This window comes from Octopus sinensis, linkage group LG25 (genome assembly GCF_006345805.1).
Source record: "Octopus sinensis linkage group LG25, ASM634580v1, whole genome shotgun sequence".
In the NCBI taxonomy this organism is placed as follows: Eukaryota; Metazoa; Mollusca; class Cephalopoda; order Octopoda; family Octopodidae; genus Octopus; species Octopus sinensis.
The window spans coordinates 124,831-142,500 of NC_043021.1; the positions used below are offsets into that span (position 1 = coordinate 124,831).

Sequence of the window (17,670 nt, forward strand, 5' to 3'; positions counted from 1 at the left end):
ACACACACTCACACACATATACATGCATACATACATACTTACATACATATTTACATGCACACACACACACACACACCACACACACACACACATATATATATAAACGGTGATGAGGTGTTGTTTCTATTATCAGTTCAAATAAAATATGTGAGTTTTTGTGGCTGAGGGTGACTTTGACTCCTATTTCTAGCAATGAAGTATTTCATTTTTGAATGTAAATTTCGTCCAACCACCTTTATTATTTTATAATTATCACATGTACATATATGTATATATATACATATATATAATATATATATATATTTTATATTTATATATAATATATAATGTGTATATATAAATATAAATATATATATATCATATATTTATAGTATATAATTATATACATAAATAATACTAATATATATATTATAAATTATCATATATATATATACACACACATACAAGCATGCACATACATACATTCATACATATGTGTATATATACATATGTGTATATATACACATAGACGTGTATAAACATCTTATATATAATATATATATGTATACTAATGTATGTGCATATATATATATGTATATGTGTATGGACATGTATGTATGCATATATGTGTATGTATGTGTGTATGTATGTATATCAGCATATCAGCGTATATGAAACGTTATGTATTGCAGTGTGTGTGTGTGTGTGTCTGTCAACAGGCTATAGACTGATACTCACGAGAAGTTTTTCAAATTCTTGTCTACTTGCGTTCCTGTTGGTTATAACGTTGCCAACTTGACCTGAAATTACAACAAGCGTATATTTAAATGTCTCACGTGTATATTTATACATACATTTACATATGTGTATGCCTACATATATGCGTGAGTGCGTGTGCATGCGTGTGTTGTAAGTATATATTAAAGACAGCCTGAAAATTTAATAAATTCAATACAAACACAATCGTGTCAGATGATATTTGTAAATAAAAAATGAAATTCATCAGATACAGAAACGTATGACTACGCAGCATAATTTAAATACCATTATCTTTCGCAGAGTTGGCATAATCGATTCATTTTATATATACATACATACATACATACATACACACATACATACATCACATACATATATATATATATATATATACATATGTATATATATAATTATATATAGACATGTATATTATATATATATATATATTATATATATACATATGTAATATATATATATATATATATATATATATATTATGTATATGTATGTATGTGTGTGTGTGTGTTTGTATGTTATCTTTGTTAGCGACGAGGAAGATTTGGTAAAAGTGACAACCTTGTCACAATGGAAGACATAAAATAAACGTACGTCGGCAAATGAAGATAAAGCGTGGGCAAGTAAACAGAGTGGAATGTAAATTAAAATATAAATGATTAAAGATTAAAGCTGGAATGGATTGAAGTGAACGAAAAACAAATAAAACGTATATGTCTGGACTGGTTGTTGGTTGGAGACAATGTTGTTAATCTCTTCAATGAGATTAGAGAGCGTTGTAATAAAGTTAATGGCAAGAGAAAAAATAATGAGAATTCATAAATTGATGGTTTAATAGGAAATTGTAAATTGCAGGTGGAATAATTAAATAAATTAATTAATGGTGGAAGGTTAATTAAGTTCTTAGGTTAAATAATGGAGTGAATGTATTAAAAGGTAGCAAGCTACTAGAATGCAAAATCTTAGCTTTATCCGTTTCTATTGCGTAGCTTCTCTGATGGTGATTTATGAAATAAAAGAGCTGAGTCGGCTTATTGCGGCGAATGGCCGTTAGTGAAAGTGAACTTTGTTTTTCTCTGGAAAGTATTATATGGAGGTGAGCTTAGTGCAAATGGACTGAGTTACTGGGAAAGTATCTTGATGTTCAGTCTTTCGATGATGACTTATATTAAATAATAATAATGATGATGATGATGATGATGATGATAATAATCATGCTCGTTCGATTCCAGGATCGTAAAGAAAAGGATATAAAACAAACAAAAAGAAAAAGTACAATTCCTTTAAATCTAAAATAGGAAGAATTTGGAGTACGAGAACTGTAAAGGTGGTGCCTATAGTAAGTGGTGCGCTGGGAAGAGTAAGCAAAGATGTAGACAAATGGCTGAAGGAGATTGGAATAGAATGACCTGTAGAGTTCTTATAGAATGTTTGTCTCTTGGGGACAGCAAGGATTACCAGGAGGGTTCTAAGCACTTGAAAGACTGCTGGAAATTTGTGGATACCGAGGGTTATAGATAATAAACCGCTACCCACATAAATCCTATCACCGAACCTAAGTCAAACCAAATAATAATAACAATAACTGTACCCCAGTGTCACTTTGATGGCATACGCTGCTCTCTCACTCACTCAATGATAATATAATAATAATAATAATAATAATAATAATAATAATAATAATAATAATAATAATAATAATAATAATAATAATGCTCGGGAAACATGGGTGTTTTGTTCATCATCCTTAAAACGAATCTTATCCAGGGCCTTTTGAGTGGGATGGGCTACACGACCTGAAGAAAATTCTAACAGGGTTCCACCTGCAAAGTCAAGCGCTGTTTATCTTGATATGAGATCACCATGTCGCGCACACATGGTTGTGATGCATGCGCCCGGTGTACTCTTATCAGACGGGTAGTCATGATGGGTATACTGGGCTTTGTATATTTTTACCCCAGTGTTACATTTTTGGCATGCGCTGCTCTCTCTCTCTCTCGATAATAATAATAATAATAATAATAATAATAATAATAATAATAATAATAATAATAATAATAATAATAATAATAAACGAACCAGAAGCTGCGATTGAAAATAATTATTACAAGATCTTGTGGTATTTCGCCACAAATTCTGACTATACTATTGAGGCAAGAAGATCAGTTATGATTATAAAGGACCAAGTAATCAGGCTAAGAGCATAGATTTTGCATTTCCCTATGATAGAAGAGTCGATGTCAAAGGAAAAAATGGAGAAATATGAGAGAGTAGAAGACCAAAGCAGCAATTATTCCTGTAGGAAATGGTTCACTTAGCACAACACCGAAAATGCAGAAAAGTACCATCCTATATTCTGCAAGAATACTAAGGAAGATTCTTGAGATTAGCTGTGACTCATTGTCACCAAACCTGTTAATAAATAAAGCATGCACCAGCGAAATAATCATAATTGGTATCAAATGTATTAATGTTCTCGAAGTCTTTTGTTTAGCTCCGGAAATTGAGTTGTATTGCATTCTCAGATTTACAAATGCCAGTTGTTTTTTATCATTACTCCAAGGTTTAACTATCGTAGAATATTCCATTATATTAAAACCTGCGATGAATCCTTCGAAATACCCAATATTAATTGCGATGCGTCACCTGTTCCTTCGTTTTCTTTGTTTTAGTTTCTGAATGTGTTTGTGTTGATACAATTTTGTTTTCAAAGAACTGGTGGTTAACCCTGTATATAAAAGTCGTTTACTGTTTATCTCATTGCCTCGTGATATTCTTTTAGTCGTGATAATCGCTTAGATCAACCCAATTAAGTTTAAATGTTTTCTATTTGAGGGACTGTTTTTAATTTCCATAAAATAGGGTTCACTAAATTTTATTCCAAACTATTGTGTGAAGTTATATAATGCAGTTTGATAGGGGTTTGATGCATTTATGGTATGAAGTTACTTGTGGTCTTCCAAACGGAATAGATCTTTCTGTCTGAAGGAATTGCGACAAACACTTGTGAATAGCACCAACAAATCCATTCAACTGGGTTCATAGTTTCCTAAACATGACACTCGAAAACAACAGTTTAGTTACCTTTTCCAGGGAACAATTCCAAAATTTGGCAGTGTTGTAAATCTCCAACAGACACCAAAGTTAGAAAATAATATTTCATAAACCATAAAACACACAAATTAATTAAATTCGTTACTTGCAAATATTTAATTATTAATTAGTTTTTGTGTTTCTAATAAGATTAATTTTTTTTAAAAGTCTACACCTCATCTTTACATAGAGACAATATAAGCATAATTGTGTGTGTGTGTACGTATGTATGTATGTATGTATACATATATATAGTGAAAATTTACAAAAAAAATACAAAAAACGAAGACGAGTGTGTAAACAACAATTATGTATTAGTTTAACGCTCGGGAAGTGAGAAAGTCTTTTACGTTTCCAGCCTATGCTCTTCAACAGAAAGGAACATAGAAATAAACAGGGAGAGAAAATAAAAATGGTTTAGTGGCTAGCGATCTATCATGGCGAATGCCGGACAGAGGGTTCACAATGAGGTTGGAGGCTGTGGGGGTGGGAGACGGGAGGAGGACATGAGGTCATGGATAGTGGAGGACACAGTCTGCTGGTAGCTGGGCGTGGGGTTGGGGGCAGAGGGCAGTAGAAGGTGGTGTCTTGAAATTGGCGGAGAGCTTGCGCCTCAAAGAGGTCCGCGCTCCACACCACCACCGTTCCACCCTTGTCGGTCGGTTTTATGATGATGTCCGTGCGGCGTCAGAGACATCGAAGGGCCGAGAGTTCGGCTAAGGAGATGTTCAGATATCGGGGACGCCTGGAAATGTCAAAGCGGTCCACAGCGCGCTGGCAGGCGCCCACAAAAAGAACGACTACTTGGAACTGGCCAGGAGATGGCGTCCACTGGGATGGTCGGAGGCCCAGGTCGGTGAAGCAGTCCTCCTCATTAGATGCAGGTGGAGTGTCGTGGAAAAGCGCACACAACCTACGCGGCACACAAAGCTGGATGGAGTGAGGGAGGTGAAACACAGGCCCCTACTGAGGAAGAAGCGCACCGCCTCTGGAGGAAGGGTAACAACAGACTGAAGTAGAGAAGGGGCGGGTGGGACAGAAGTGGGAGGGGTGAGTTGCAGGCTGGGAGGGGATGAGAGGTATGTGTAGAAGGGGGTTTGAGGGACGGGGGTTTTGATGAGGGTGGAGGGAGCGTATCAAGATATTTTTCATATGTATGTATATGTATATATACATATATGTATATACATATGCATATATATACATATATATATATATAATGTATATATATATATATATATATATATAATTATATATATATTATATATCTATTAATATGCATTGTTTTATTTACTAATATATTATATACATATATATATATATATATAATATATATATATATATATATATATACATATATATATATATATATATGTATATGTCGAGAGAAACAATACCTGTATCATACATATGAGCATGCGATCTGCATACACATATACACACATAAACATAGAGCTACATATACTCAGAGAAGACATTTAAGCTGGTTGTAAATGAGATTTATTAAGATTTTAGCTGAAGGAAGCCATAGAAAGTGACGAGTGGAAGGATGTAATGATGTGAGAACGAAAGCATGAAGGAATAAAATAAGATATTGTGGGCTGGATGACGGAATTACTGCGTGGGTGGACTTAGCAGGTGCTTCGTATATATGTGCACATGTATGTGTGTGTGCTTATATATATACGCACACATACATAAACATATCTAAATGAGCTTAATATATATATATATATATATATATATATATATATATCTATAATTTATTATAGAATAGATATATACAAACATATGTATGTTTATATATACATATGTATATATACACACACGCAACCCTCTATCTCTCAACAAATCTCTCGTCTTCTATTACGCCACTCTCACCCCTCCCCCATTTGTCTACCTATTAAACAGCATTCCTACTCTTCTTCTTCTTCTTCTTCTTCTTCTTCTTCTTCTTCTTCTTCTTCTTCTTCTTCTTCTTCTTCTTCTTCTTCTTCTTCGCCTTCTTATTCACACACATCGACACAACTAAATCTTTCTTGATGCATTTCTTACATAACGGTGCACCGTGACATCAAATCCGTACGATGCCCCTTATATATGTTTGCTGGTGAATGAGCTTGCACTGCCTAAGGCTTATATACACACACATATACATGTGTGTGTCTGTGCGTGTGTGTATGTGTGTGTGACGTTTTACGTATGTATATTCCAATCTACATGTGTTGTTTATTATGTGTATATGTTTAAGTGACTGTTTTCTGAACTATGTGTGTAGGTTCAGATATTTTGCCCATATTGAAGTTTAAAAAAACGTAATTAACTCATCATATATGTACACAAATGTGTATACATATATATATACATACATATATATATATACATATATATATATATATATGTATGTATATATATTTATATGTATGTATGTATGCATGTATGTATGTATGTATGTATGTATGTATGTATGTATGTATGTATGTATATAGTAAAACGAGTAGCTACATCAAATGGGCAGTTGAATGTTACTACTAGTTTAACCCCAGGTGGATTCTCCACCAGTTGGCTTTTGGTCGAAGCTCTGCACCCTTTATATACAGTATATCGCTAGCTGGGAGACCGAACCCCTCCTACCATCCATCAGCTAACAAGATGAGCCAAATAGCACGAAACTGACCCTGTTAGATATATATATATATAAAGAGAGAGAGAGAGAGGGAGAGAGATAGACAGAGACAAACAGAGACAGAGATATATACATACACACATGCATAGATATATATACATACACATATATATATATATATATATATATATATATATGTGTGTGTGTGTCGGGGGGGTGGGTGTATTCCGATAAACTTACATGCACATATATTAATGTCTAAATGCAAGCGAGCTGTGAATTCATATACACAGGCACGCAATGCACATATATTACACACATGAGAATATAGGTATCATCTATAAGCAAATATAATGAAATTACATTGAAGCAAAAAACTGTAACAGTGTGTAATATATATATATATATATATATATATATATATATATATATATATATATATATATATATATATATATAATATAAATTGTTCCATTTTATATTTTCAATTTCGCGCATGCTCATTGTTTGCATTTGATTTTGTCGAAGTTGGGTACCGTCTGTGAGGAAAAAAAGCCAATATGACGCAATTCACTCTGACAGAAAATTGGAAACGACATACTGTCCTGCTTGATCTTAGCATCATAACTGTTTGGAACAGATGTTTCCTTAGCCGCCTATTGTAGCCTTTAGACGGAATAAAAATATAAGAAAACTAATGACTTCTATTTCTCTCTCCAAGAAAACGAACATTGGGTTATTTGCACATTGTACCTTGAAAAACAGCTGCAAGGGAGGTAAGCCCGGTTAATTGTGCAACAACATGAGTCAAGTGAATTCCATGAAGGATCATAACAGAAATGTTATGAATTATACAGAAGGTGGGACATGTAGAGATTCCCATTTAGTGTATGTGGCAGAATGCCCGAAACACAACTTGATTTATGTTGGTTGCGCAACAGAACATTTAAACAAAAGGTTTAATGGGACAGATTTAATGGAACAGATTCGACGTCAGGCACAATAACAGTTGTTCCACAGAACTTGCAGAACATTTCGTTTCAAATGGCTGCAATTTTGAAGAAGACTTGAGAAAGTGCATATTCTCAGAAAATATTCTGAATCTGCTTCACTTTCACTTCTCAAAATGCATGAGGAGAAATATGTTTGCTGGTTATTAACATCACGCCCAGGAGAAATGAATAAAATGACAGGAGAATATCATCAAATTTATACAAAACTGATTAAATATTCTTCTTTTTTCCGTTTCTTTTTCTCTCCCTTTTTCTCTCCTTTTTCAGTCTTTTTCTTTTCGCCAGTTATCAAATTGAAACTTAAAATATGACGATGCCATTCCATCAACGAGTGGACGCTGGTTGCTCTCGTTCATATTTTAGATATGAATTTCTATAATTTCGAATTTTTATCACGTTTTAATTTGAACTCGACAAAGACAGGCTTGCTAATAATAATAATAATAATAATAATAATAATAATAATAATAATAATAATAATAATAATAATAATAATAATAACCCGGAACTACCAGGCCAATGTGATGAAAAATGGAGCAGACCCAAAATGCCGATTCTGCAACGACATGATTGAAACAGTGGACCACCTAATCTCTGGATGTAAAGTCTTAGCACCAGTGCAGTATAAATTAAGACATGACAGAGTTGGCCAATATCTCCACTGGCTAATAAGTCGGCATTACAATATCAAAATGCCGACAAGTGGTATAATCACCACCTGAGGCTGTAACTGAAGGAGAAAATGTAACCATTCTGTGGGACTTTCCAGTACATACAGACCGAACCATCAAGGCCAATAAACCAGATATTGTTGTGAAAGACCAAAACAATAAAGTTTGCTTATTGATCGACATGAGCATCCCCTGTGATCATAATATCTCAGCGAAAGAGTTTGACAAGCTCAGAAATATAAAGACCTACTCATTGAAATTGAGAAAATGTGGCATCTCAAGGCGGTTACAATACCAGTGATCGTAGGAGCACTAGGAATGATCAAGAAGGAACCGAAAATTATATGAGAATGATCCCTGGCTTACCATCCTGCAAGAAGTGCAAAAGATTGTCTTAACTGGTACATCACACGTATTGAGAAGAGCATTGTCGATGTGAGACTGTTGCTGCTCATGCATTTTAATTTAACTTAAAAAAAAAAAAAAAAAAAATGAACGAACTACTGAGTTTGGTTTAATGGCCTACCAATATACACTATGAGTTTCTTTGCCCTAGGAGTCGGGAAGACACTCGGCAAGAAATGGAAGAAAGTTTGAAAGAAGAAAAAAAAAAGTAATAATAATAATAATAATGCCCTGATGCAGTACCAGGCAGTGGCTCTCATGGCTTCTGATCTTAACTGATTGGAAGTGTTATCATGTACATTGTTTTGTCTTGGTATAAAAGATGGGCTACAACAAATATTCTGCTCAATACCACAGATTTGCTTGTCAGTTGTTTGACCTTAACCAGTTGAGCATGTCACTTAGTGGCTGACGATATGTGCATCTCTGATCACGAGCAGAAGTAGTGGGGGAGCATCATAGCCATGTTTGAGAGGGATTCTTTGGGGTTGTAATTCAACCTCTGGAAACATGGTGGTTCTTTCAACATCCTTAAACAACCTTATTCAGGGACTTTTGAGCGGGATGGGCTACTCAACCTGAAGAAAATTCTAACTGGGCCCCACCTGCAAGGTCATGTGTGTTTATCTTGATATGAGATCACCATGTCGCGCACATATGGTTGTGATGCATGTGCCTGGGTACCTTATCAGACGGGTAGTCAGGATGGGTATATGGGCTTCGTATATTTTACCCCAGGGTCACTTTGATGGCATGCACTGCTCTTCACTCAATAATAATAATAATAATAATAATAATAATAATAAAATAATAATAATAATAATATAATAATAATAATAATAATATAGGAATAGCGATAGTGTTAAAGGTGATTACAATGACCAGCATGTTAAAGCGCCCACAGGGTCCTCAAGCTATGGTGCAGCAATTAGCCACATTAATACAGCTAAGATGCTCCAGATACATGTATGGATATATATATATATATATATACCCATACATACAGGACAAATGTATGTATGTGTGTACGCATGTATGCTTGTAGAAATGCAGTTTCCTGGCAACGAATCTTAAGTGAAATAGCATGATGGTGGTTTGATGACAGAGAATAAAATAAGATTGCAAGTTTGTTGTTGTTCTTGTCGCTACCGCTGCTGCTGTTGTTGTTGTTGTTGTTGTTGTCGCCGGCGTCGCTGCTTCATCTTCTGTTGTTTCTGTTATTGGCATTGCTCTTTTTATTGTTGATGATCATGATGACAAATGTGGTGACGATGAAGTCAATGCACGGAACAGGTGTTACTCTCAGCGCATAAAACCAATGACAGACAGCGACTCTCTGCAGAAGATAGTTCCGACAATTTACGACTGAACTTAATTAATTAGGTTTTCACAGACACAAAACAGATGACTTTTGGTAGCAAGAGTCGGTGTCAATGCTGTTCCTCCTCTTTAAACTCCAGTAGATTGGTGACAGAAACTGAAAGAAGCCGTATATATATATATATATATATATATATATATAATATATATATATATATCACTGATCACTTGACCGACCAGATCATTAGATGTTGCTACACATCGCTGGTCACAATGCGTTTGCATTGTTTTAGCCTTCGAACGACGCCACCCCGCTGGCTAAGCGAGCAGGCCAACAGAAGAAAGAGTGGGAGAAAGAGTGGTGAAATAGTACAGCAGGGATCACCACACCCTGCCTGAGCGTCGTGGAGCTTTTAGGTGTTTTCGCTCAATAAAACACACAGCGCCCGGTCTGGGAATCGAAACCGCGATCCTCCAACCGCGAGTCCGGTGCCTTAACCACTGGCCACTGCGCCTCTATATATATATATATATATATATATATATATATATATATATTAAATATATATATATATATAATATTATATATATATATAATATATATATATATATATTATATATATATATATATATATTATATATATAATATATATATATTATATACACACATATGTATATATATATATATATATATATGTGTAATATATATATAATATATATATACATATATACATATATATATATACACATATGTATATAATATATATATATATATATATATATAATATATATATATATATATATATATATATATATGTATACAGACACTATGACACCACAGAAACATTAATAAAAATATCAACGACAACACAATAACAACAACAGCAGCAACAACAACAACAATAATAATTAGTCTTTTCTACTATAGGCACAATACCTAGAATTTGAGGGGAGGGTCATAGTTTATCACATCGACCGTAGTACTTGACTGATACTTAATTATCGATCCTGAAAGGATGAAAGGAAAAGTCAGCCTCGGCGGAATTTGAACTCGGAACGTAGTGACGGGTGAAATACCTATTTCTTTACTGCCCACAAGGGGCTAAACACAGAGGGGACAAACAAGGTCAGACAAACGGATTAAGTCGATTATATTGACCCCAGTGCGTAACTGGTACTTATTTAATCGACCACGAAAGGATGAAATGCAAAGTCGACCTCGGCGGTATTTGAACTCAGAACATAGCAGCAGACGAAATACCACTAAGCATTTTACCCGGCGTGCTAACGTTCTTGCCAGCTCGCCATCTTAACAATAATAACGAATGAGACCCGTGGAAATTCCATGGAATGAAAAAATTAAGAGAATTTATTTAAGAAAGAAAGGATGATTTCCATTTTTAAAGAATCCATAGTTTCGCTTTCGTTGAATATTCTTGACGTTCGTTTCGCTACGTCTCCAGTGGTGTTGTGTCTCTTTTTCTCTTTCCCTGATATCTTCTCGTTGTTCCTCTCTGATCCGTGCTCCATATAAGCGGATCTTTTCTCGGGCAACTTGCAGCCGTGCCTCTTGTGAACCCAAGGTTTAGGCCAAATTAACCCTTACAAGCAAATATCAATTTTTAAAGCGAGTAGACGATAAATAATTGCACTTACGCGCATGCGTTATGTGATGGTTGCTATAACTGCCTCTCCAGTCCATCTCTCTCTACCTACCTTTCTTTAACCTCACCACCAGAACATCACTCTCTACTAAATAGTGTATCCTAAACATATCTTTTTCTCTTCACCTTTCCCTTCTCCTAACCTTTTAACCACGTAACAAGTATTCTCTCCCCCACCCCACCGTACGTCGCTAACTCTTCTCTCTCTCCCAATTTTTCTCTCGTTCTTCGCCTCTACATTCAGCTGACCACGTGACACATTTCGCCTAAGTGTATTAATATTAATCACTTTTCTCTAATTCTTCTCTTTTTTCACCCCTCCCTCCTCACCGCTCTTTCTCTCTCACCCACACTTACTCCACCTCCACCTCTCTAACTAACTAAAGTATAAGAGGCGAACGAAGAAGCAGATTATTGTCTAGGTATTCGTTTAAAATTCTGGCACGACGCCAGCAATTTTCGGGTGAGGGTAAGTCGATTACTTTAAACCTGGCGCTTGCGTCCAACTTGAAGATAAGAAATCATACGAAAGCAGGATTACTTGTGAAAGAATGAAAAGCTAAAAGTAATGCGGTTACACGGATAGTTCCAGAGAGACTCTACGAGTGCGAAGTATCATGGCTGTTCGTGGGAGTGGTTCTGGAGGAGAGATTTAAAGAGATAATTTGTTGGTAACTGCTCAAGATTAAGTGTGATGTGTGTGTGTGAGAGAGAGAGAGAGAGACAGACAGACAGACAGAGACAGAGAGAGGGAGGAGAAGGGAGAAGAAGAAGAAGAAGAAGAAGAAGAAGAAGAAGAAGAAGAAGAAGAAGAAGAAGAAGAAGAAGAAGAAGAAAAGAAGAAGAAGAATGTAAATACATGTAAAAAGAGGCATTTTATGCGTGTAGAGAACATGTAGAGAATCTCCTAAACTGTTACTCCTCAAAGGAAGATTAAAAAATAACAGGTTTTTAATTGAATGGAATTGCTCAGAGTTTGTAGAATATATCTGGAGTATAGAGGGATAGAAGAGGGGAAAGGATGGAGAGGAAGAAATGATAATGCAATATATATATATATTTATAATATATATATATATATATATATATATATATATATATATATATATATATTGATAAAACGGTAAGATAACAAAAGAAAGAAAGAGACCTCAATATTTGTAAATAGGGGAAATTTATCTATACAATATGTTACATTACTCGGTAGTCAAGATAAAACTCTGAGTTTCAGATGCCGAAGTGGAAGCCACAACACCATCTCTTCGGTTATCTGGCTATTTGAAAACGTTATCGATGATAAGATACTCTGAGTTTTATTTTTTCATAACGTTTTCAAATAGCCAGATACCGAAGAGATGGTGTTGTGGATTTCCACTTCGGCATCTGAAACTCAGATTTTTTCTTGACTACCGAGTAATGTAACATATTGTATATAATATTATATATATATATATATATATATATATAGACGAGAGAGAGAGAGAGAGAGAGAGAGAGAGAAGAAATACAAAGAGGTAGATAGATAGAGGAAGAGAAAAACTTTAGGTGTATCATAGAAGGAACAATTATAATCCCTTCTATACAGTATATGTGTGTGTGTGAGTATGTATACCTGTGTCTGTGTGTATGTGTGTGTATATTATCGAACACACAATACACAGGAAAATGTTACTCACCTGTATGCTGCTAATTGACACATTGGAGATGACACTGAAAGCGCCTTATATCAAAACACCTGAGAGTCATAGACAAGCGAGACAACTCACCCCAAATCCCATTCAGGAGCGATGGACATCGATGTTTCGCTATTTTCGCGTCTTATCAGCGCATAAATTTTAATAACAATATCTTATGTGGACCCAAACAAGGGCCTTATGGATTCCGGTTGAGAATCACTGCTTTAAATACATCTGGCGCACCAAATATATTATGGGATGTAAACATCCGGGACCATTGACTAACTGAACACCGTAGGCCAAATATTATTACATATGTCGTAAAACTAGAGAATGTCTCTTATTAGAAGTTGTAATTCCTTGAGACAAAGAAAAAAAAATCAGTAGAGACATTTCGTAGGAAAGATCTCGAAAGAAGCTCATTTAAAAAAACGAGAAATGTCAAAAATGTGCGGATGCCGAACAGCATCCATTCCATGAGAAAGTTTTAGCAGGTATTGTCGGTGCGTTATGTTCAGTGCCAGACAAACTAGAATACCATCTGGAATGTTCGCACGTCAAGGTACTTTCTGTTAAAAAATTTCCGATTAAAACTTGACAGTTAACAAGAATAAAAACAAGGAAAACCACCATTTTACATGCATACTGAGTATTGAAGAAGTAATAATAATAATAATAATAATAATAATAAAATAATAATAATAATAATAATAATAATAATAATAATAATAATAATAATAATAATAATAATAATAATAAGAGAAGAAGAAAAAGAAAAGGCAGGAGAAAAATAAGAAAAAGAAGAACAAAAAGAAGAACAACAACAATAACAACAACGTCAAAAGATGGTCTTACCTACGATAGTGGCAAATATAAAAACACCTATCAGGTAACTGACAATAACGAACACATATCTGCAAATAAAGAAAAAGGAGATAGATTAGAGACAATCACAGAATGTGTGTGTATGTGTGTGTGTGTATGTGTGTGTGTGTGTGTGTGTGAGTGCGTGTGTGAGTGCGTGTGTGTGTGTGAGTGCGTGCGTCTGTGGTTCGCTTTTAACTACAGCTTATCACAATAGACTTTTGTTGATTAAGTGCAACGCTGTACATTTGTAGCTTCGTTTTTCCTACTTCAAAATGTCATATATATATATATATATATATTAATAATGATAATAATAATAATTATGTATGGATGGAATTTAGAAATATTTTAATGCATCGTTACGCACGTTTCCACAGAAATATTTATAATTCCATTCATAGATTTTTATTATTATTATTATTATTATTATTATTATTATTATTATTATTATTATTATTATTATTATTATTATCATCATTACTCTACTACTACTACTACTACTACTACTAAGTTTATCCTACCCTATATCGGTTCAGCTGGGTGCGATCCCATAAAATCAGTGTTGAAGTTTGGAATCACTGGGAAATAACGGACAATAAAACAGGAGCTTTTATATACATACGTACTCAAAAACGTTTACTGAAAACGAACTTAAAGGATATATGTACGTATATATATATGTGTGTGTGTGTGTGTGTGTGTGTGTGTGTGTGTGTGTGTGTATGTGTGTGTGTATGTGTGTGCGTGTGCGTGTGTATACATATACATATGTATGTATATATGCACATATTCATACCCACATATATACGTAAATGTGAAATGTATGATAAGAATATTTTCCACGAAAGAGAATAGTTTGTTGAGGTGAAGAAAGTAAAGTTGTTTTGTTGCAAACAGAAAATTTGTGACAAACTCTGGCAGCAGACTGCAAGAGAGAACGGAGTCAAGTCGACCATCTCTGCGCTAGTTTCTTTCAACATTCCTCATAATATTTACTGGAGTTTAGCGTTCCCCAAACTTAAGCAATGCAAAGGAGTCTCCACATAGATTCTAAAGATTTTACTTCACATTGTCTGTATACAATGGCCTCTATCTCTTTATATAAAGAGATAGGAGAAAATAATACTGCCAGACCCTTGCCGATTCTAGCAAATAACCTAAGTAAGACATGACCTGCTAGTAAAAGCAGCTAAATTTCCATCTTATGATAGTGCTTTGTCCTAAAAGTTGGAAGAAGACGTAGGAAATTGTGAGAATCACACATTATATTTCTGACTAATACTCTTCAATCCGATCCTGGCAGATTCGGGCGATAACACCTGTTATATTTCTGTCTTATTTGCTCTCATCAGGGAAATGTAGCTTTAATCCTTCTTTTCCGTGGAGATGACATCTCTGTGATATATCCCTTAGCATCGATAAGGATGCTGGTGCAAATATCTGCGTATTCTTTAATTATTATTCAGACAGATATGTAAAAGTTTATGTTCGACTGAGGAGAGTTAATAAAGCCGAAACATGCCTACCTGCCAAGCTCATATTAAAATACTGTTAGCAATAGAGTTGTCTAGTTCGTCTCTACACCACAAAATTTATTCATTTATTTATTAATTAATTCATTAGATATTTTTCATTAAATCAATCAATGCAACTCTATCTCGTAAGAATACAAGAGACTGGTGAGTGCCTTCATCTTCATCGGCCAAACAGTGACGTCATCATGTTGTGTTACTCAACAGATGACCAGCTGCTCCCTATCTCTCTCTTTTATCTAAGGGTTGGCCATTCTTTTCTATTCGAGGCACAAGGCCCGAAATTTGGGGGGAGGGGACAGTCGATTAGATCGACCCCCAGTACGCAACTGGTACTTTATTTATCGACCTCGAAAGGATGAAAGGCAAAGTCAACCTCGGCGGAATTTGAAGTCAGAACGTAACGGCAGACGAAATACCTATTTCTTTACTGCCCACAAGGAGCTAAACACAGAGGGGACAAACAAGGACAGACAAACGGATTAAGTCGATTATATTGACTCCAGTGCGTAACTGGTACTTATTTCATCGATCCCGAAAAGATGAAAGGCAAAGTCGACCTCGGCGGAATTTGAAGTCAGAACGTAGCCGCAGACGAAATACTGCTAAACATTTCGTCTGGCGTGCTAACGATTCTGCCAGCTCGCCGCCTTGTAAGGGTTGGCCATTGACCTCTTTATGACAGACTTCCTCTCCTGTATTCCTCATCCTGCTGTGTTCCATAAACCTTTCTCACTACCTCCATTGAGTATCTTTTATCAATTCCGTAGCCAAGCATCCCAATAGCCATTACCTACGGTAGCGTGTCTGGGTACTTTTCCCAAGACATTTTGTCTCCGTCACCACACCCTTCCACCTCAACGCGACGCCCTTCGAAATCACTTAAAAGAAGGCCCTTGAGATGGGCGAGGTACAGCCAACAGCAGAGGCCTTAATGTTTTGTGTCACTTAGTCGGTGAAGGAAAGGTAACTGCCGCGTTATATTTTCCTGGGTCATGGAGTTGAATGGGGACGAAGGGAGAAGACCTGACACGAATACACCAAAACTAGGGGTGTTAACCCGGGAATTAAAACGGGTGCTGGGAAAAGTCTTCTCTCCAAAACAAAGAACGAACCGTTCCGTAGAATTCCACACATTCTGTTGATCAACTTTCACTCTGAAAGCTTTGATCGATCTGTGGTATCCCTCAGTAAAATCGAACACACAACTGCGTAATTGGAAAGCAAACTTTTTAACCAGACAGTCACACCTCTATCGATGCTACCATCTTTACCAACTTCCGCTACCACCACCTTCTCAATTAATATCAGCAGACAGTACCTTCACCTACAACACTCTCTTCATCACCTCCACCCATTATTTTATATAACTTCCGTTGTGTTCGTCACTAAACAACTTTGCCATTTTCTTCCTGCTAACACTTCCGTGCCTCGAACGACGCGTTGAGTTTCCAGTAAGAAGATCGTTGCAGCTTCGATTTTCCTTTCTTTTTTTTTATTTCGATTAAATCGATCCAAGTGCACGCTGGAAGGATAAGCGCTAAAAATCGATGCTGGCAATATCTGAATACAGAAGAGAAATGGACGGAACTAAATACCACCAGGTATTGAGTCAGACGTTTTATTCTCGGTCAGATTAAATGAACATCAACAGTGTTAATAGATATAAATGAATGGATGATGGTGAAGATGATTATGATGCAGACGATGATGATGATGATTATGATGATTATGATGGAGGCTGTCGGGTGGGGGTGAAGACGATGGTGGTGATCGTGGCAGCGATGATGGTGATGATGATGAGGATGATGATTACGTTTAGATAAACGCAGATATTCATAGGGGTGGGTTGGGGACGAGGAAGAGAAGACGAGGCTACAGTTGAATGAATTCGAGCTCAGAGTAGAACTTGTCCGAAGCTTAGTTATCGGATCGAAACTGGAAGCCGACACTTAGGTCAGAACGTGTTCGCCGCTCGGCTCGACCAACGGCCATAGGTCGACGACGGAGGAAGAGAAACCAGGGTTTTTTGATATACTGGCTTCAAAAC

General features: G+C 35.7%; 1 protein-coding gene across 3 annotated transcripts in view; it reads right to left on the minus strand.

Moving 5' to 3' along the window:
- The window catches only part of LOC115224294 (serine-rich adhesin for platelets-like), a 193,970-nt gene that overhangs the window by 120,526 nt on the left and 55,774 nt on the right, over positions 1–17,670 (minus strand). For all 3 annotated transcript variants that reach the window (XM_036513419.1, XM_036513417.1, XM_036513418.1), the window contains exons 2-3: positions 14,077–14,135; positions 718–779 (exon numbers count right to left, since the gene is read on the minus strand). In XM_036513419.1, the coding sequence (XP_036369312.1) occupies positions 718–779; positions 14,077–14,135 (121 nt within the window). The remainder of the gene's footprint in view (positions 1–717; positions 780–14,076; positions 14,136–17,670) is intronic.